Source organism: Prinia subflava, chromosome 5 (genome assembly GCF_021018805.1).
Source record: "Prinia subflava isolate CZ2003 ecotype Zambia chromosome 5, Cam_Psub_1.2, whole genome shotgun sequence".
NCBI lineage: Eukaryota > Metazoa > Chordata > Aves > Passeriformes > Cisticolidae > Prinia > Prinia subflava.
This window is the reverse complement of record NC_086251.1, coordinates 24,859,294-24,881,394: the sequence shown is the minus strand read 5'-3', so window position 1 is coordinate 24,881,394 and position 22,101 is coordinate 24,859,294. Positions and strand designations below refer to the sequence as shown.

The window sequence follows — 22,101 nt, the reverse complement described above, 5'->3', positions numbered from 1 at the left end:
AGAAGCCCAACACAGGCATTCATTTCCTTGTTAAAGAACCAGTGCAGATGCTGCCTTTCAAAAGGCCACTTGCAGGGACGGCTCAGACATAAACAGTACCTCCAGCAACCCCAGTTAAGAGTTGTGAGAACACTCCCTATGCAGGGTTGCTAACACCCCCCGGTTACACATGAAGGAAGACAGCTCCTCCTTCTGTCTCCTTGTTTACTCCATCCTCCATTCCTAAGAGGCAAAGGAAGTTCTCATGCTGCTGGGGGCACCATGGCTGGAGGCAGCAGAGCCTGAGGAATGCAGCCAGCCAGCGGCGAGACATGACGTGCCAGGCAGCTGCATAGATTACCATCTCTTTACCAATGCTGATAGCTAGATGTAGACACATTGTCCCTATCAGTAGATGGGAGGATATGCCAACCTCAGAGAAAAAAAAAAAAAAAAATTGGCACAGACAGATAAATGCAGTGATCGCTTGCAAAGCATAGGAATTTATCATAAAGAGAATTTTCCTGGAATAATTTCATGTTAGAGGCAGATCTCACCCCAAAGAATTAAAATATGCACACTGAATAGCACTGAATCAGTTTGAGACTCTCCACACCTACTTCCCAATGAGAGAAATCTAAGGGATGCTGCCTCTGAACCAGATGCATCTTCAGGGGTATATGAATTCCATTACCAGAGGCTCTGACTGCTAAAGAAATCCTTCCTCTCTTGTGGATGCCTGCATTAAAAAGTTAGCCTTAGACAAGGTGCTACAAGAGCTTGAAGTTTTCTCAGAACAGTGAGGTTTCTAGAATAGTATTTGCAAAAGCATGTGAGCACTGAACACTTCCAGAGCCTGCTCCTGAGCACAGGGCAAAGGATACTCAAGATGAAACAACAAACAATTGATATTTGGATGCCCTGCCTTTCTCCCATGGTGATCCTCCACAAGCAGACAGCAAAGGGCAGCATGCAGTCTGCTCCTCACCACTTTTGGTCTCACCTGTTTATGTTTGCAAGACAGTTCATGTTTGAGACACCCCACCAGGGATGCTGCTGAAGGGGAAAGCTCTTGTTGGGATGTGACAGGATAGGAAAGGTTATGAGCATTAAGAATCAAATTCCTTTGTAATTCAGTAGAGGTGTGTGCATTCAGTACATATGTGTTTCTACCATATAAACCAGACACAGAAGATTTCATTCCATGATGCAAACCCAAAGATTCAGAAACTGAATCAAACCTACAAGCATGCAGAGTCAAGAAAGATGCACAAAACTTTACTGAAGATTGTTACTGCTCACAGTTACAAAGGATGATTAAGTAAAATGTAGCAAGGGAAAAACATTACTGAGGAGGCTAAAAAAGCACTAGCAGCCATGTAGAAAAGTCAGTGTGCAGCAGGACAACAGAGGAGTGGGGGGAATTCACACTGCTCTGTGTGAATTCCCGTGATCATTTCCCGTGATAGACCTCCAGGCCACAGCTGAGGAGTACACAGTAGTTCACTTCACTCCTAAATGGACCCCATTACACCTCACATGGTATGCCTAAAGGGATTCCTGCTTATATCTGACACGGCTCTTCCACTGAGTATCACTGTTATCAATTTAGTGTCTGGATTTAGCTCAGTGGTGCCCATCCTTGAAAACATGGCAGTCTGAGAGCCTTCCAATACCACACTTTTGGACTGAACACAAACTCATCTTAAATCCAAAAAGCACAGATCACCATGAGTTAATGTGAAGCCATGTGCAAGGAAACAGCAGACTCATAATCTAATGTGTATGCAAGTCTACCAGTTTGCAGCCTTGATAAGAGTGAGCTACTATACCCTCGGAAAAGAAAATGGCTGTCACAACCTCATAAAAGAGTGCAACCTGTTTCCAAATCACATCTGAGCCAACACTCCCTTATCAGCAGGATTTGTCTGTGAAGCACAGACTTGAGTCCTCTTGCTCCAGCTCCAAGATCAGACTTGTGAAAAGTAAATAGTTTCTCCTGTTGGTCACTTGCAGAAGAAGTTATTTCTAAAAGCTGGGTTATTGTCACTCAGGAATCCAATCCCTTGGGTTTTTCGACACAGACCATTCCTCAAAGACTTAGATTCAGAGGGTAAAATACACAATTTTTAACAGGTCATACAGACCTGCTCTCACCTACCTAGAACATAACAGCTCTGAGAGCCAACTTGTCAACACCTGTTGAGATGGGAACCTTGGGTTTAAAATACCAAAACCTGCCTCATGGCTCAGCAGTTCAGTCCCACCCTCAGTCACAAGTATTCAAGTCATACACTTGTGTCTGCAAGCTGAGCTGCATTTCCAAACAGTTGAGTCTTTTGCACCCACCCAACCGATAGCTGTACAAGCTATTGCAGAAATCACCTGGTTGCCACCTTCCTCGAATCTGCAGTCAGAACCTAGTCATAGTCAATTTATGCCTCTTTGCTCTCTGTTAAAAAACCATATATATATATTTATGTATCTAGTTCCAAACTGCTAGCCCCATTATCCCAGTACTGAAGCAGCCAAGTGGCCACACGTTCACCTGGATGACAGCTGAAATATTTTCATTTATATTGGTGTTGGATTCACCAAAGGGAAATCACTCTTAACCAACATGATTGCCTCCTACAGTGGAAGTACTGGTTAGACAGATGAGGGAAGAGCAGTGGATGTTGTCTACCTGGACTTCAGCAAGCCTTGTAACACTGTCTCCCATGACATCCTCATAGGCAAATGGGACCTGCAGGATGGATGAGAGGACGCAGTAGTGGATTGAGGTGGCTGAATGACAGGTCTCAGAGGGTCACATGGAGTCCTGTAACTAGTGGTGTCCCCTAAGGCCTAATGCTGGGCCCAGTATTGTTTAATTTATTCATCAATGACTTGGATGAAGGGGCAGATGCCTCCTCAGCAAGTTCAGTGGTGATAGAAAGCTGGGATGACCAATATCCCTGAGTGCTGGGCTGCCATTCAGAAGGACCTTGAGAGGAACAAGAGATGGGCAGTGAAGAACTGACTGAAATTCAAAACAAGGCATGTGCAGGTCCTGAACCTGAGAACCTGCACTAGCACAGGCTGATCTGCTGGAATGCAGCTCTGTGGCAAAGCACATGGGGCTCCTGGTGGACAAACCATCCATGAGCCAGCAGTGCCCTTGAGGCCAAGAAGGCCAATGGAATCCTGGGCTGTACTAAGAAGAGCTGTAACAGCTCGTGACAGGTCAAGGGAGGTGACCCTGCCCCTCTACCCAGCCATGGTGAGGCCAAATCAGGAGCTGTGTCCAGTTCTGGACTTCTCAGGACAAGAGAGACATGGAGCTCCTGGAGCAGGTCCAGTGGAGGGCTACACTGATGACTAGGGGACTGAAGAGAGGGTCTCAAGAGGAAGGAGCCAGGCTTTTCTTAACAGTGCTGACCAACAGGCCAAGAAGCAATGGGCAAAAATCAGAACACAAAGTTCCACCAAAACAAGAGGAAGGACTTCTTTACTGTCCAGGTGACTGACCACTGGAACAGGTTGCTCAGTGAGATTTCACTGCCTCCTTCCCTGGAGATATTAAAAAAGCCCTCTGGTCACTATCCTGAGTTATGTGCTCTAAGGGATGCTGCTTGACCAGAGGTTGGACTAGATGACTTCAAATGGTCTCTTTCAACCTTGCCCATTCTGTGATAATATATTTAAATAGTTCTCCCTTCTTAGATATTCATAGAAGGCTATATAACCCCCTCCTTATCTTTCCTTTCTAGCCCTGATAAAGACTCCACATTGCAGATTTTCTTAGATAAAATGTTCCCCTGATCCCACTATCAAGCACTCTTAAGCTACTGTGCCAGTTAAAAGGCAAATTTTAAACTATTCCAGCTTATATATCTAGCTTCTTCTACACCCATATTAATATTTTGCCATCTCTGCTGTTATGCATCTTGTATCTCATCCTAGAACTATTTTTTTTTCTTACAGCCTTATATATTGATGGCTTAATCACCTATAATCAACGAAAACCTCAGGTCTTTCTCCTCCTCCATCATTTTATCTACTGAACTCAGTGTAATTAGTCACTAAGTGCACTTTGTACTGTTAAGTTCTCATTTCTATAGCTCCACTTTCACAGCAATCCAATTCCTTTGCAATACTTTAATTTTTCTCTGCAATGACAAAGCTAATGTCACATCCTCAGCAAATTTATGCAGTGTACCCTTACCAGCCATTAGTGTAAATAGTATTAATCAACCAGTTCCAGAACTGTTTTTTTGAGAAGTCCAATGATCTCTTTTTTTCACAGAGTCCAGATGTCAATAACTTTGTATTTTTTCCTTTAGCCAGGACTTCACTCACTCTTTACCTGATATTGTTCTAGTTCTTTGGAAATGAACCAGATTTATTGTAGTTCCAGTACAGGAACTGCCTTACTAAACCACAGATATGTTAGACTTGGAGAAAATCCTTGGCTGACCATTTAATTATAAATAAAAACATAAAATTCTCAAGGAATTCTCACAACCTACTGTACTCCACTTTAGTCAACTCACAGTTTATTCAATCCCACTTCCCATGGTTTTTTTTTATTTACCTTCAAAATATACCCTGTAAAATTGTGTTCTGAGATTACAATTATGGACTGCCAACATAATATGACCTCACCATTTCCATTTTTAACTAGTGTTTCTTTTGAACTCTGGGAGGACTACTGGTATAGCATCCCATCACAAGTCCATGGAGCTTCAAGTTATGGTTTTGTTTTGGTTTTTTTGTTTTTATTTGTAGTGGGTTTTGTGTGTTTTTTTTTTGTTTGTTTTTGTTTTTTTGGGTTTTTTTTTGTTTTTTTGGGTTTTTTTGGTTTTTGTCAGCTTGTACTTCCAGTCTACTAATTTAAATCCTCTATTTGAGGAACAGCTGCTATTTCAATCTGTTTATATGATTCCGGTACTACTTGGTTTCAAATGCCTCCATTGTATATGGGAATTAAGACCCAGGGAATTACAATAAACCCTGTTGTTTGCTACTGACCATAGTTTTCTTTGCCAAATTAGCACAGTAGAGGGGTTCCAGCAGTACAGTGTTTTCCGCTGTTTGCTTCACTATCCTCCATACAGTAGTACTCTATCAATGGCTGAATCCTGCATTTAGTATTTGTCTTCCACTGCACTACTGTGTATGGAAACCACACAAATATTTTTCATTTTTCTCCCTCACTTCTCAAGTTAAAATCAATACACATACCAATCTCAAACCAAGTTTATTAAGCCAAGAACTACTGAGATAGCATCCACATGTCAGGACTTTTCCTTTCTCTAAGGATCTGTTCAAGTAGATCTGGAATAGACACCACAGCTGCAAGCCACTTCTACTCTGATAGAGCCTCACTCACCTTTGTGTTCTGAGGTTAGTGTCTCAAAGCAAATTATACAGCTCAGTGAGTATCTACCTTCATGCTGAGGTTTACAAGTCACTCTTGACTGTTGTTGGTCTATAAAATGGTGCAATTGAGAACAGAACACATCAGGTGTCCTGCTCCGGAAAGACCCCACCAGTCCATGTGATGTTTACAATTATCGCCAGAAGCATCAATCACTCCAACCCACCAGTAGGAAACCTGCTGAAGCACTTTTGTCAACCCCCCAATAAATCTCCCACCTATATAGCCACCTTGTTTCATGTTCACATACAAAACACCTATTTTTGTTGGAACTGTGCATAATTAACATGGTGAGTTAAGAAGGTTTTTCACAGATGTTGCAGAAGGGCTGGCTGTGCTCCCACACCATACCATGAAAGTGTTCATATTGACTCTTTAATTAGTGAGGTGCCAAGAAGAGGCATGCCACTCAGCTCTGGAGCAAGCACTGGACTGGAAATGTAATGTGGGGTGTGTGAAGCCAGGATAGCCAGATCAAGGTTGACTCTGCAGCACTCAATCAAAGAATCCACCCTAAGGGAGACTTCATGTCCCTGGGTTCTCATCCAAGTTCATCTCATGAACCATAATCAGCAGACTAAATCTTAACCATTTTTCTATACTGAAAATCTCTTAGAATAATTCTCATTATTCTTGAATAATTCTTCTGCTTGGAAAATACAGCAACTGTTCTTAAAGAAAGCCACTTATCTCGAGAGAGTGATTATAGCTTATTCTGTAACAGTATCTTGTAGAACTTCATGTATAAATAAGACCTTGTTGAGAGATTATGTTCAAGAGAACAAGAGGGCTGTTTGAAAAGCACTGCCATTCTGTACTACCAAAACTGGTCCAATCTGAGTTCCAACCACAGGCTTCACCAGAAGGATGAACTAGTCACTGTTACAATTGTATATATTTATTCTGATTTAAGCTAGTGATTCTAAACTGACAGTATAACTCTCCTCAAGCACCACATGCCTGATGCCATGGCGCAACAGATGGAGTCCACCTGCATGTGGTATGATCACCAGCAGTGCTGCAAGTTTCTAGCTGCCAGCTTTTAAGTTCCAAGGAACTTCAACATGTGAAGCACAACCCAACAGAATACCAAGGTACGAGGAAATAACAGAGAAAGCAGAGAAACCCCTGAAGTGTCCCTGCAGCATAAAAGAAACGTGGTTCCAAAAGAACACTTGGACAACATAATGAAGAGAAGGGTTTCAACAAAGTATGATGCAGACACTCCCAAGAACACTGAAAGTGATGTGTCACTGTTATCACCTGTGTCAGACAACAATTAAATTAGCTTGTGTTGAATTGTAAGCTTACAAAGAGGCCGTTACACCTTTCACAGCTCTATACAAATTAAAGAGAACTGAAATGTACATGTCACACCACTGGGCTTTAAGTGAGGATACCAAAACAGCTCACTGGCTTGCTCACAATCATGACAAAGATCTTTGCAGTTCATAGAATCTCTTGCTTGAATACTGTAAAAAGTGTTTGATAATTCTAGGTCAGCAACTTTCAATCTGTTTGGTGGTCTTCAAGAGGTCCTGGAAAGCAAGCATATTGCTAACTCAAATTTCCTGTCACTGTAAACCTTTAGAAGTCTATAAATCCAGAGAGGCTGAAAGACACTGCACTAGTCAAATAAAGGATCCAGAAATCCTAGTAAGACATTGGAAATAACACGAGCTAACGAGATGCACTTCAAACACACTCTGAAGTTTACCATCAGCAAAACAAATACTGATTTTAAGAGCTCAGGTAAACACTGTAGCAGTCCAAAAGAAGTATTAGAAATTGGGGTTTATGGATCCCTCGAGGACAAGGAAAGACGCGTTATCCCCACTACCCTGAGAACAGAATGGCTAAAGCAGTTTTTATCTCCATGTATGGTCTCCATGTAAAGCAAGCACTTACTCTGGTCGGCAAATCACCAGGTCCCCTTTGTTGGTGCCATACGCCAATCCCAGGCCCGGCTCAGGCAGCCAGCGAGCAGAGTTAATGCTGACGTGTCTTCTCTGGTCAGCAGGCATTGGGTACAGAACGTTGAAAACTCTCTGGAACAATAACAGGAGATTACTTGACAGGACAATACAAAGCAGGGGAGCCAAGGAAGCTCAAACAAATTTCTCTGCAGCAACACAGATGGCCACAGAGACATGTCACTTTGCAGGATGTTGCAAGAAACCACTAAAATCAGCAGTGAGAATAAGCAGCTGTTAGAAACGCACATACATGTGCCCTTAAATCTGTAATAGGCTGACTGGCACACAGCTGTGAAGTATCCAGCAACCAGAACTGGGTATACTGACAACAATCTATTTAGCCCAAAAATATGACACATGGAAATCATAAAAACAAAGGCATGGGAAATAGGAAAAGCAGTAATGAGTGAGTTTGGCTACCTAGAATAGACAAGGACAAGATGCTTCAGTATACTGGGCCTTTAAAGTATCAGGACTTTGGAAGGGTAGGACCAAAAACTGCATTTACAAGACCAAATCATTAAGAGAATTTCTGCAGAAATTTAGCTAGTAAACTGTCATCACTGCAAGTAATATAGACTTTAAATCTGGATTTTCAAATGGATAAATCCAAGGTGAAAGATAGGTTTTCATTAGATTTCCTAGTGGGCAAGCATCCAACCATCACAAAACCTTTCCTCCAGACGCCACAGGAAAGGGGATGGTGGTGAACCAGTAAGCAGGGAAGGGAATGATGGTATGCTGGAACAACAGGATAAATGTAGATGGAAATGCACATGAACCACAACTGCACTTCTGAGGTGACTTGAAGTAAATAATTAGAAGCCATTAGGATGAGACTTATCAGCTATCACAACAAACTGGGGACATTTTACTCCATAGCTCTGTTGCTCACTGCCTATCTTGCCAGGACCTTCATCCTGCGCATCCTATATGCACACAAAGTAAGTCAGAGCAAAACAATATAGCTACATTATTTCCCATCACCAGTAACAAATTTAACTGCTCCTCTGAGGAGGTCACATTAGAGGAAAAAAAAAGATTTCTCTGTATGGCAGATGCTGGACACCATCTTTGCCTTGGCTATCAACTCAGTGTATTCAGAGAAGCACTTGGGCAGAAGGAACAGGTCTTTAGGGTTTAGCCAGGTCTTACCCATCTCTGTCACATCAGTCCCATTCCCCTGCCCTGCCTTGCTTGCTGAGGCAGCAGGGAGGGAAGGGCAAGGGGAGAAACAGAAGTAGGGGGGAACCAGATGTTAACACCTGTTACCAAGGAGATTAGGGTGCACTCTCAGATGAGAAGACTGGATTTGGAAGAGAAGGAGGAAGGAGGGGAAAGGGAGTGATCTGCTGGAACCAGGAGCATGAATTCATAAAATAAGCATTCTGAATCTCTCAAGACTGCAAGGGTCTTCCATCACATCCTTCTTAGGAAAGTCAAAAACAGTTTCTCTTCTACTGAGAATGGCTTTGTCACATCACAGGAAGCCATCACCTTCCTGAGCTAGCAGCAAGCTCTCTCAACTGGCAGGTCAGCTTGCACAGCTCTTGTCCCACATGCTCCGTAACCAGCTACACCAAGGCAGGAGACCTGCTGGCTACAGCTGAGCTTCACTGCTTTTACTGCTTTGAAGTAAACAGCACTCCATGAAAAATGCTCCTCCAAGGACATGAGTCTGGTTTTGACAACCTGCAAGTGCTGGCTGAGGGCTGAATCTCGAAGACAAGTTAGCTTTAAAATTCTGCATCAGAATAGTTGCTTCATCATTCCACTCCATTCAATTCTAAACAGCTTGTCACACTGAAGAGCTCCCCTCCCCTGCTGCTTCCCACTCCCACGCTAATGGGACAGCTCCATGCAGTGTTAAGGGTGATGACATCCATGCGTGTGGTAATTAGTATATAAAAAGAGAAAGCAGCTGTACTGGCATAATCACCACTCGCAGCAGTAACCAGGACCCAGCTAATCAATCTGATGCAGTCATACAGACTGTCTGTTGCAATTGCATCCATTAGCAAGACCCCCTACTCTACACACAGAGTGGAAAAAATTTCAAGTTCCTTCAACATCATCAGGTCCTTCTCGTCAAAGAAAGTCAGAAGTCTGCCAGGAAGCATTATTTGCCATAGGTCACAGCTAATTCCTTTTGGATTTTTTTCTTTTGTCTTGTTTTGATTGCTAAATCTTATAAAAAGATACTGAGATATTTCAACCAAAGTAGCCAGCCTGGAAACATACCACAGACTGACCACACCCGTTTGCTGTGGATTGTTCAGGGTTTGTACTTCTGAATTTCTAGGAAAAATACTCAGGTTACTACAGGAATCCTACATAAGTACAACTCTCCAGCTTCTAGGTCAAGTGATTACTGCCAACCCTCAAACTCTTAAAATTAACCATACAAATACATTAAGTTGATAATTCAAGAGTTTCTTTTCTTTAGGGCTGGTCCGCAGATTAATTGCAGGCCACGTGTAACAGCCATGTTGATGGCCAAGGGTTCAGGAATCAGTTTAGAAACAGTGACAGTGTAAAAGTACAGTGACTGAGCTTTAAGGTGCCCAGCATACTCTATTAGAGTTTCCAGAGAGCTCATTTTCAATAGTGTGGCACTTTTGGTTAGGAGATATCACATTGTACCACACGTTATCAGCCCATAATCACCATCAGCAGTCACAGAAAGCTTCCATGCTCTTCACCATAATCAATGTCAACCTTGCTCTTAGCATCACTCTACTACCAATTTAATAATACATAGCCACACCATCAAATGTGGCAGTTCAGCATTTTACAAAGTGGGCAGCTGCCTGTATGTCCAGATGCTCTTCTGAAACAGAGTTTTGAATGGTATGTTTCTCTAACTACAAACACGGTGAAGTATGAGGAGTGTGAGCTTCAGAACATACCTACGAAAGCTTAAACCCTAACAGGTAACAAGTATAGCAAACTGTTCTCTTCTTGCAACAACAATGACATATAAACATCATTTCAGTATACATGATAGGTCCTACTCCTTCCCTTTAGGGCCTTATAATCCATCCTGATTACACAGAACAGTTGCTTGACCTGTAGTTATATTTGTAGAAAACTCTGTCTCCGGTGATCTCTCCACAGTTTGCCAGAGATTCCAGCAGTCTCCTATCATTTCAAGGAATCCATCTCTCCTTGAGTTCAGGGGATGTAAGGAAGGTAAAAAGTCTTCCTCTAGGAAAAACCAAAACTGTCTAGGTAGTTAAACTTCCATACAAAAGGCAACTCATACCAAGAGAAAACAACACTCACTAAAGAAACAAGTTAGTTGCTTCCATTTTACATTCCTGTAATCATGAAGTGCGGGGAAAGATTTGGTAAAGCAATTTTTGTCTGCACTTTTCTATTTCCAAAAACTGTACTAGAAGCAACCACTTATCTCTTTGGTGTGCCTTTTCCATCCACACTCAACAAGAGTGGGCATGTACATCACGCACTGAACTCTCTAAAGCTCCTTTCATCACTTCATAGCCATAGGAAAAGATGGCTCAAAGAAAGCAGGGCTATAAGGCATGAAGATAAGGAAAAAATAGGCCCTCAAATTATTCAACAAACAAGCTGCATTTGGAGTGCAAAGGCCACCTCAACCCCACTGCTGCTGCTTCCCCTCCAACTTGTCACTGCTGTCACATCAGTACTGTCTCACCTGTCACAGCCATGAACTTAGGTATTTACTTATGGCAGAGTGCCAGGAGAGGCTGCATGACAATCAACAGCCTCAAGGAATCTTTCTCAATGATCTCTTTCTCAATGTCAAGCTGACAGGCCCAGGACATAATACATAAGCACAGAGCTAGACAGTTAATTTATACCTGCCCTGGAGGGGGAAGAAAACCTTTTGTTGAAAGTCTCTGCTATGTCCTCGTTACTGAGCTAGTCCTTCTGCCTTCCCCTCCCGTTCTGTACTAGGGAAGCTGCTGCTTTTTAAAACATCCTTCCAATTCCACCTTTCTCCCCCATTTCTGGGATGCAGCAACACTAGAAAGCTGGACAAAGCAATCGCCAGGATGCTGTCAGTCATCAAAGCAGCAGCAGGCTGTCCCAGGTCTGTGCTCCTGCTGCCAGTTGGCCACAGTGCTGCACCACTCGCCTGATCCAAGCGGTGCCTGGCCAGAGCAGAGGCATCGCATCATCTGCTCAGCCACCTCTTTGCTCAAGGCCTTCCCACCTCTAAGGAGAGCAATGAAAAGCAGGGGAATGCTGCACACTACTTGTTTGGCAAAGTGAGACCTTTCTTCTCTCTGGCACTCAAGAAAGAACAAACATGTTTTGAAGCTGGAGGACAGAAAGTTTTGGCACAAGCAGGTAGGAAAAGTCAGCAGGAACTCTTGCTTTTTATCTTTTTTAATTCAATAAAGACACTTCTGCTCTTGTCTAGATGCATCTGCTTTTGAGATGCCAATAAATTTCAAGCCATTACCTTTACTTAGCCTAAGCAGTAATTTGGCTATTAGATCAGCCTTGATAAAGACTGCCTGGGGAGGGGGGCAGCTGTTGTCTCCTTTACATGGGGAGATCCTGCCATCCCTGAAGCTGGTAAGGTGGGTTTGTAAATCATCAGCCTAAAACATAATTATTAATTTTCAGCTGAATTGACACTGTCACCAAAGGCTGATAGACAATGAAAACACACGGAAAGAAATATCTGATGCGTTAAACGCTACAGAAACCTCTTTGAAGACTGGTAAAATACACAGTTTTGCAGCTACTCTGACCTGGGTTGTCACAGAAGAGCTTCAGAAAGGATCATTTATTCCTGCTGGATGAGTATAACTGCAATGGCAGCCAATAATTGTACCTTTCACCTCCACAGATGCAAAGTTTGTATTGGTAAACAAAATGCTCTTCATATGGGTATGGGTTATACTACCACAGTGACTTTAGAGGCTGCACAGCTTTGAAAATACAACTACAGCTATACTAGAGGCCCTGGCCAGCATAGGTGCCTCATACCTCATTTAGCTTTCTAAGATATTTGAAATATGTCACAGATGCAGCCCTAAAATCACAGCCAATCCACAACACTGTATTAAGTTCACTGAAAGTACATCTCCAAGCAAGGCCAAACTACTGTCAAGGCCAAACAAATACAGTCTGAAACTACTCAAAGAGCATTAAAACAAATGCAGAAAATGATGAACTCCAACTGTATCTGCCAGAGCAGCAGATAAGATGCAGTGACAGCATGAAGGCATAAGCAGAGCAAGTTTGATTTCATTTTTCTTGATTGCAAGAACCATGTCAAGAGAGCATTTAAATCAATTAATTATCTTTTTTTTTGCCTCCTCCCAATAGCGTGTTACCACTGAAATATCTTACCTGACATTTTTATAATGCCAATGTCTTAACTAACTTACCTCTGACACCGCTTCTATTAAGCATCTACCACTCCACTGAATAAACGTGTCCTTTGCCAGTAAGCCTGCATCACTGACTTGTATTATGCAATTAGTTCATGTTTTTTGAAGGCCCGGAAGTATAATAAGAAGAAGACATTCTAACCTGATCTCCTTAATAAATAGGACAGTGTTATTAATGAATTTCACAAAATATGATGAAATTCAGTACGACAAACTTCAGAACCTTCTACAACAAAATTCAAGTCTGGCTTGTCCAAAGCACAGCAAAGCAAAGCAAAAAATACTCCTTGGGATATCTGACTGATTGCTCAATACATTTATTCGTATGACAATGTATACCAGCATTTTGAAACACAGCATGCCTCCACTTTGTTTGGAAGGAGTCTGTGCCTACATGAAGATACAAACAAAAAGGCATCCATTTTTCAAGATGAGATGGGGAAAAGATTTCCTTTCTTGCTCCCAGTCTCTCCCTATTAGGTAGGTTGGTCTATGGTACCTAGCCCCTCCCCCACAGATGATTCCTGCTACCAACATACACATCTTTCCAATAGATCTTCTCTGTTAAAATGGAAGAAGTGAAAAATAATGCACTTATCCTTTTGGATTTGTCAGTGCTATCCTCAAATGGATTTTATCATCCAGTGCTCAGCACAAATAAAATTTCTTTTAACTCCATTTATCTTCCTCAGATGCAACAGGATTATATATAAAATATTTCTTCAGTCTTTACCAATACAACAAACCTCTCTCTGCCTTTTTCTGCACCTGTTTCCATGCAGAAAATCCTAGCTTTGCTTTCTGAGCCACAGCAAATTAAATGAGAACCCTTAACTTTCAGCAACAACTGAAACCTTAACTGTGGATAGTTGATCCAATTCCTAAAACAGGTCAGCACCAGAAATTGCTGTTGTATGGATTGAGAACCTTTCTGCAAATGTAAAAGATTGTTGGTTCTTCCTGATCCTGGTTGATCACGTAATTTATTGCTGATATTTCAAATTCAGAGAAGTCTCATTAAAGCACACCTAATCCTTTCCTTCTTTAGATGAGTTCTTTGCATTATCAGCTGGTATTTTATTTCACAAGCCTGCCATGCAACTACAACATTTAAAAATAACTAGTGGGAAGGTCTTATGAAGAAATGGATCATCTTAGGTAACAAAGCTCTCACTCAGGAAAATAACACACTTGCAGTGAAGTGGCTCATTCTTTTACTACCTGTCTTTCAAAGGCTGTAAAACCAGGGTAATAGCTCCAAACCTCCCTTAGGGAACTGGTCCAAACCTGGATCTGAAACCTAGGGTTGAGTAAGCAAGAAACTGTTAAAACAACTATCCTTTCATTTGCACATGCACATGGTTGGAAAAGATGAAAGGAGAGAAACAGGAATGCCAAAGGGATTGGAGTGACAGAAGACAGATACACGTGTATGTATATTCAGTGTAGATGCACAAGCAAACTGAACTGTGTGAACAGGACTGTATCCCACTGCTACTCTCTCTGCAAAAATCACCCACAGCTCTCAATGCTGCATCCAAATAATAGAGATAGGGTCATTTCTCTGGCAATAGGAACGACAACCTTTTCCATTTTTGCCCTTAACTCAGACTGCAAACCAAAACCAGTATCTGTGAATTCCTCATTAAATGTCATGCTGAGACTGTAACAGCAACATCTACAGTGTGTTAAAAATCCAATGACAAGAGCAAAGGATTTGCGCACAGCTGCCATTCCACTCTGTTCTCCGTCTGCTGAGCCTCAGCAGAATGGCATACAAGATCAAATGTCAACAATATGTTGATGAAAGAGCTACATGCATCTTCATCTAGGTGAAAAGAGGCTGTCATCCAGCTGCCTACATGTCTGGAAGGAATAAATACTGGAGGAAAGAGTTGGTTCAAATTTAATTCAAGGAAGATGGTAGGAAGAAATAGTGAAAAAAGTTTTTATGGAATAGCAAACAGCATTTCTTCTCAGCCCGTGCCCAGTTCAATACAAATTGGTAATAATTCACTTTGGCTCCCTTCCCCTGAATGACTTGGGCAAGATGACTGCACATAAACAACCTCAGATGTGGAACCATGTTCGCGTTTAATTTCTTAAACCTAGTTAAAACTATGTACCAAACTGAACCAAAGCTAACAGTAGCTCCTGTGGGGCAAACAGGCTCAAGGCCTTATCTGAACTGCAAAAGCTCTGTATTCCAAATACTGGACCTCATATTAAACAAAATGTTTTGGCTCTCAGTTTCACATCCCATGAAGTAAAAACATCCTGAAGAGATGTCATTTGCCTTTTCTTCACACCAGTTTGCTGAAGCAGACATTGCTCCCATGTTTAACTATAACATGAGATATTAACATAATATTTTATGAAGGGTTCTAACAAGTTTCCTTAAAGTTCTGTCTTAGCAGACGTCAAGAAGACACACCTGAAAAGCTCAAGACTGCAATATAACTAACTCTTACAACATACTGTTCCTGCATATTTCTGCATCCATGCTCAAATGTGCACATCTGTGCAAATCTTCATGTCATCGGCACCCCCAAGGTTGTGCTGCATTTTCCAGTGATGTTGAATACAGCTCTTTTTTACAGCACCCTACATAAGCAGTCTTTACCAACAGGGGTTTTGGATATGATCCGTTTTCCTAAAGATATCTGATAGAATCTGCCAGTACATAGAGTATATAAACTACTCGGTCTCAGCCAGACAATTATGCTCCACTGTATTAAAAAGAGGGATTTCCCATTTCAGTCAAAAAAGGGTTCTGTTTCCATGTCCTCTTTCTAGCATCAACAAGTGCCTGCAGTCTGTGACTTTGCATGGCCTTTTGAAAGCCTAAAAAACGTCTATGTGGTTTGACATCTGCCAAGAGTGAAAAATTTCTTTGGGCAGTAATTGAACATATTGTTTGCAGTTCTTCTTGGAGTTGTCAGAAGATCACCCTGTTGACCTGAAGATGTCAAAGGTTTCTTAAAAGAAAACCCAAGGGACCACACCAACACATTCTTCCACAACACAGCAAGAGGCTAGTACTTTCTTAAACACTATTCTTGTTCTCAGAAATATGTTAGTTCACATGAACTCTTTCACTGGAGGTCATGTATTGCAGTAAGCCATCTCCTCATATTCTCCTAACCAGTTTTGTTTTCACATTACCAAGGATGCTGATAAAACTAACTTGTGCCCCAGTGAAGCAGATGTGCAGGGTATTTGCTTTCAGGCTTAAAGCTTGGTTGCTTATGGCTGCAGGAGCTTGCGTAGCTCACCCAGAGAGTCAGTGAGTGACCTTTGCAGACACAGTGGATACATTCTACTGACACTTGCATGAAGCTCAGAATGCAACTGCACTCAAGGAAAACTGTGCATCTTTTCACATTATTCTGTGCATTGTACTCACTAAGAGTTAATATGCTAGAACAAAAAAACCTTGGCTTTGTGCTAAAACTCTGCAAGTCTTTCTGTTTCAGGCCCTTCCTGTGGTATTTGGAATTCTCCAACTGTTTACAATGGAAACATACACATACTCTGTTCCATCCAGGCTATTGACTGACCGCTTAATAGGAATGTTTCCCAAAGAGCAGCAGTCTTGTCAAGAACTAACTCTGGATCTCCACAGCCTGATTTCTTTTCCACATTCAAAGCAAGTGCAGCACTTGAGATGGGGATTGGTTAAGTCACTTTATCCCCACAAATTGTATGATTTGCTCTTCAGCTTCATGTCAATCAAATCTTTCTATCATCTACCTCACTTTTTGTATCCTCAACTTAAAAGTTACTTTCAAGGTTTTATTTTATTTGGATTCCAGTAATCATGTTTTGCTGACATTTCCAAGTTATCTTCCTCTGGATAGAATGAAAAACATTAAACATTGCAAGGGCATTAGCATTTCTGAATGCTAGAAATAAAACTACCTTCTGGCTGCCTTTCTCACTAGTACCCACTGCTATCAGATCCAGGGCAATATGATCCTTACTCTTCCCATGTTTCTAAGGACCTTCAGTTCCAAACAAGATTCTAATTTGGTGTTCTTCTAAGTCCTTTAACATCCAAATATGCTTGGAAGCACGTGGAATTCAAAAATCACCCTACACCGAACAGCTTGAAAACAGACACACTTTATTTAGAGACAAACTCCACCTATGTTTTCAAAACAGGCTACTAAACCTATCCTTACTCCACATTTGGAGTCCTGTCTCCAAGCTTTCTCTCTCTGAAACTCAAATTGCAGAGAACTCCCAGCATCACTGCTATCTGTACCACCCCCAAGCTAAAAGCAATCTTATCTGCTAAAAGCAATTCCTTCCCTGTACTCTCCAGCTACAGATACATTTCAGAGATTTGCAAAAAAAACCCCCAAGAACACAAGCAACAAACATTTGATGTTCATGCATACCCCTCCTGTTAAAAGTCAACACTACTAGAGAGCTTTTGTTTTTCAGACTGAAATTTAAAAATTGTTCTTTAGCAGAGCCAGGTTTCCATGTGAAATGCTAATCAGGCCAATCTGAACGGCGTGAACAGAAAAATCATGAACCTCTAGCTCACAACTACCACATTTGATGACAATTCATGACTTTATTTCTGAACGAAATTCTTGGCTGTCAAATCATGACAGCCCTGACCTGTTGTGAACTCTACCCAATCTCTCTGAAATATTAGCAGCAAGATGTATACAATGTACACTTGTATAACCAAGGTGCTCCTTAGTACAATCCAAAAGTGATGTAGTTCTCAGAAAATGACATCAATGGCCAGCGGATTTCTAGTGCAGTTGAATGTATTAAAGTTTCATGTAACAAAATTATATAATTGCATCAGATACAAGATAGAAGAAACTCTCCAAGCAACAGAAATCTTCATTCCACTGACTGCTAGTTCAGGATGTGAAAGAGGGGTTAATTTGCATCAGAAATAATCCCTGTACTGCACTGGTCAGCAGTGGCTTAGAGGCCATGTTGCCAAGCCCTACTCTTTCAGTTCACTGACTACAAATCCAAAGCCATAAGGGAGGCAGGAAGAACTGTCAAACAACTTACAAGAATTCTCAAAGAATGTAATGTAGCATTTCTTTCGGGAGTTTTGGAGTAGGGTATAATTAAAATATCCACAAAATATTGCTTCAAACATGGCTCTGACTCATTTTTAATTAAGAGTTTGAGTAACAAGTGCTTTGTATTACAAGCTGTTGGCAGAGAGGCAACAAAAATGCTTTCTGATTCTCTCTAAGGTGCACATTAAATTAGTTATTAAAGAATACAGTTTCACTAGGTTTCCTAAACCTTTTTGTGCTGCATGCTGGCCAAGCTATAAACAGATTTTACTCAACTGAATATGAATATGTCAGCCACTATAAGGACAGTGTGCTAAGAATATGATAAAGTTTCCTACTTAAAACTCTATTTTCATTTTGCATGTCTTGAAAAATATTACAAACTTATGAAGCAGTCTTATTGCAAAACTCAAGGCAGAAGAAATACCTGTGATGGATGCACTAATTTTTACAACTAGATGGAGGAGTAATATTTAATTAATTCATTTAATTAATTAATGAAATTAATAGCTGTATGCTTTCTAAGCTTGATCCTGTGGATTGCACAAAGACAACCAGCAGCACAGCAAAATGTTGAAATAATACTCAACATCACTCAACAGGAAGGTTCTTTAACCAAATTAATTCAAACTGATCTAGCTGTGACCCTGTCACACCCGCATAAAACTTCAAGTCCAAAGCAGTGACAAACAAGACATTTTTAACATCTTTAAACATGATTTGGAAAAGGGGAAAACAGCAATATAGTTAGCAAATCCTGCTAGACTGGATGGATTTTAAAAGATGGGGAAAAGGTTTTTGGAAGCTATAAATACATGTGCAAGAGAGATGAAAAAAGCAACCTTTAGAATACATGCACTCCATCTGGAGAAAAAAAAAATCCAAAACTACAGCAGATGAGAAAGACAGAAGTGCAGTGATGTGGAGCAAGTCTGAAAAGCAAGAGTGGGAAAAAATTGTACAAAATTTTCAATGCACCAAAACAGCAACCCCCCCTGAAACCTGAACTCCCCCTTGATGGTTTCTGACTGCATAAGTAAAGGCTGTTTTCCAAAAGAAATAGAAAAAAACCTACCCTCTGTGGGCTTCTGGTAAAACTGTGCTTATCACATTATGTACAGTTAAACACATCCCAGAACGACAGGGAAAAAAAATAAAGAAAAAAAAAAAGAGAGAATTCAAGAGAGGAAAAAAAATGAAAGCTGGAAGATTAAATTACACGAGAAGATTAAAGAATACAAAGCATTACTTCACTAAATGGTGACTAAGAGCAGGAGTACAAGCACTTGAAGACATGGAGATGAAGAAATATAAATGAAACATTTAGACAGTGAGCTTGCTGATCTAGCTGGCTACAGAAAAATGTCTCCAAAAGTAAGGGCTAGAAGCCATAGCAACTGGAGTTTAGAGCAAATGTAAAGGACAGCTGAGAGGAAGATGTGATTTTTGCTAATAGGGCTTCTCTGTCTTAACTTATGATATGATAAAAAGACCGTGGGGAGGGCTACTCTGGTTTCTGGCAGAAAAAAATAAAGCATTTCACTAGGATCTTAAAATAGCTGAAAAAAACAGTACCAGGGCAAACTAGATTTTTAGAAGGATCTAATAGGATGCTGAATCCATCTACTTTGTGATGTTATATCCACACAGCTTTTACCAACTGTAGTTGTAAAGCAAATAGTACTTTTTTTCATAAATAGATTTTAATTTCTGTCCCTTACTTTGAGAGGCTTGTACCAGAATGGTAGCTCAGATCCAGGTCTGAAAAAGTGCTACTGGTGCACCCAAGAATACCTTCATCATTTATCTTCCCCTGCCTTATAATATGGAGCAGATAATGACAATAAACAAGAGTTTTACATCAGCTGATAAAGCAACCCTCTCTGAATCATGAACTGTCAAGAGCAACTACAGTATCCAAAGGTGAATAAAAGACTTTCTCCCAGTGACAAGTCCCTCCCCAGTGTCAGGTCGCTAGACAAATGCCTCACTGCAATCCTTGTACATTGGGAAAATGGTGTATAGCCAAAAGTAATAACAATTAGAGAGACCTTTAAAAAAAAAAGAAAAATAATTTAGAAAAAAAAAAGACAGGAACAAAAGACTTCTCACGGAATGAGTTCTACTACAGTAAAGTTATCCCTTAAAGTGAAAAAGTTTGAAGACACATTTTTCATCTCCTAAAACAAGTCACCTGGATACATGGTCTAGAACTTGAATCCAACCCAAATTTCAGCTTTAGAAATTATTTAGTTCTGACTCCTTAACTCTCTTTGTGCATTATGAACTGGATGTGGCTTTTACTACCTAGAACTATCACTGAACAGCTGTTGTGCTTCACTCATTAAGAAAGCAAGACACACACGTTCTCAACTCTGCCAGTTAGTGAAAAGATGAGGGTTTTTCCTCAGGTACTGAGCCAGAGTGGATCATGGTTCAGCCTTCCCACAAAGCAGAAGAACATAAAGATGATTCCATTGCCAAAATATGCTTACATATACATTAAGTATTAACTAATAAATAGCCAACAAAGCCTCTTGGAGAAAAGCATGGTCAACTTCAGTTTGCAGGTAGGTTATGAAGCTTGGCTCCTATCCTTCCTGAAACTTCCAGTGGCTGCTGTCCCAGAGGTTGCTTTTAGGAATGATAGGAAATGGTCCTAAAGACTCAGCTGCTATGCTGCCTCAGCAAAGCCAACTGCAGTACCACAAGCAAGATGCATATCACTCGAAAAAATACAGGACACCTACTAGGTACTCTGAATGAAGTCTAGCCCTTGGAATGTATTCCACAACATGGACCGTATTTGTCTGTCATCATCCTCGAAACAAGAGACAAGTTTCACACTTCTGTTGTATTTACATTCTCCTGCCACATTTGCATACCTCTGCAACAAATTCCTTCACATGTTTATTACTCAGTGGCTCTGGAGCACGCTACCTCTTTGTTAGCATAACCTAGCAACTAACTATGAGGCTGGAACCAAACACACAGAAGCAGAATACACATATACTCACCCTCATAGAGGTTTCTCCACCATGGGGCTGTTGCAGCCTGAAAACTTGAGCAACCATGTGTTCTGTAGTGGGGTGCAACAGGATACGTCGGGAAGCCAGTCCCACCATAACATACCTGCCCATTGGAGACAGGCTCACAGAAATTGCATTAGGTCCTATGAAGAGAAAAAGGGTTATTTCTCTCGTGGGTTGACATCCTGCCCCATGTTTCATCCTCACAGCTTTTTCATTCCCTTCCAGCATTCCCATAATGTATGCCATACTAATCTCATTCTTATAAGGAGTAGAGAATAAGGAGACCTGGACAAGTTACAAATTTTGTAAGACATTTCCTTGCTGCAGGTGTTCTGTCTCTAAGACAAGAAGTCCTTTAAGAAATAAAAACTACTCTTTAGCAGCTCCCCCATACCAGCACCTTACTTGTCCAGACCCCATTACAAGCCTCTCCCCAGCAATACTGTGTCTGTGGCTGGCTAGATGGTCAATCAAATGTTTCCTGTTGCTACAATTACTGATGTGCAGGCTATTGCATTTCTTACTGAAGGCTGAAGTTCTGAGGTTCTCACACACTCACCCACCCTGACTTCTTGTCATATGCTTACCAAATCGCTTTGTGTAAAGCATCTCGCCCAAGTTGTGGGGTGCCAGAGAATATACAGCCAGTATTCCTTCATCAGGGAAGCCTCTCTGACTGCTGGGAATGAAGGCTGCCAGCAGCTGCCCATCGGCAGAGATATCACAGCTAGCATCGTTGTAAATCTTGCAGTTTTGGACAAGCACATTCACAGAGGCTGCAAAGAAAGAAATGAATAGTCATTAAAGTACTAAGGTTGAACAGAATTTAAAGTAAGATTGAAACTTAATGTTGGGCAACGGACAGTACATGCAAAAGGCACTCAAGACATTTAGCTTCCTTCGAAAGTTTATGAAATGTTAATACCCTGATTAATGTATAACTTGCTCTGAAACGGAGATAAGCACTGCACCGAGCCCAGGAAATTAAATTTACTCACCTCCTGAAGCCTTCGGCCAAGAAATAGTAGCAATTGCACTTTATCAAACCCCTCCCTTCGTTAAGCATAACAGCATCCTTTGCAAAGGACAGCACAGTTTAAACAAGTCTCAAATCATGACACTGACAAACTCCAGCAGCATTCTCATTAGAAACAGTACACCTTAATTCATTTCCGCTTCTCTCGTGGAGTGCCTGGTTCCCGCTCTCCTCATCTCCAATAAACAGGAGATGAGTGAAAA

General features: G+C 41.1%; 1 protein-coding gene across 3 annotated transcripts in view; it reads right to left on the bottom strand.

The window, feature by feature from the left end:
- The window catches only part of AMBRA1 (autophagy and beclin 1 regulator 1), a 127,369-nt gene that overhangs the window by 20,902 nt on the left and 84,366 nt on the right, over positions 1-22,101 (bottom strand). For all 3 annotated transcript variants that reach the window (XM_063398468.1, XM_063398469.1, XM_063398470.1), the window contains 3 exons: positions 21,450-21,638; positions 20,848-21,002; positions 7,310-7,449 (listed from right to left, as the gene is read on the bottom strand). In XM_063398468.1, the coding sequence (XP_063254538.1) occupies positions 7,310-7,449; positions 20,848-21,002; positions 21,450-21,638 (484 nt within the window). The remainder of the gene's footprint in view (positions 1-7,309; positions 7,450-20,847; positions 21,003-21,449; positions 21,639-22,101) is intronic.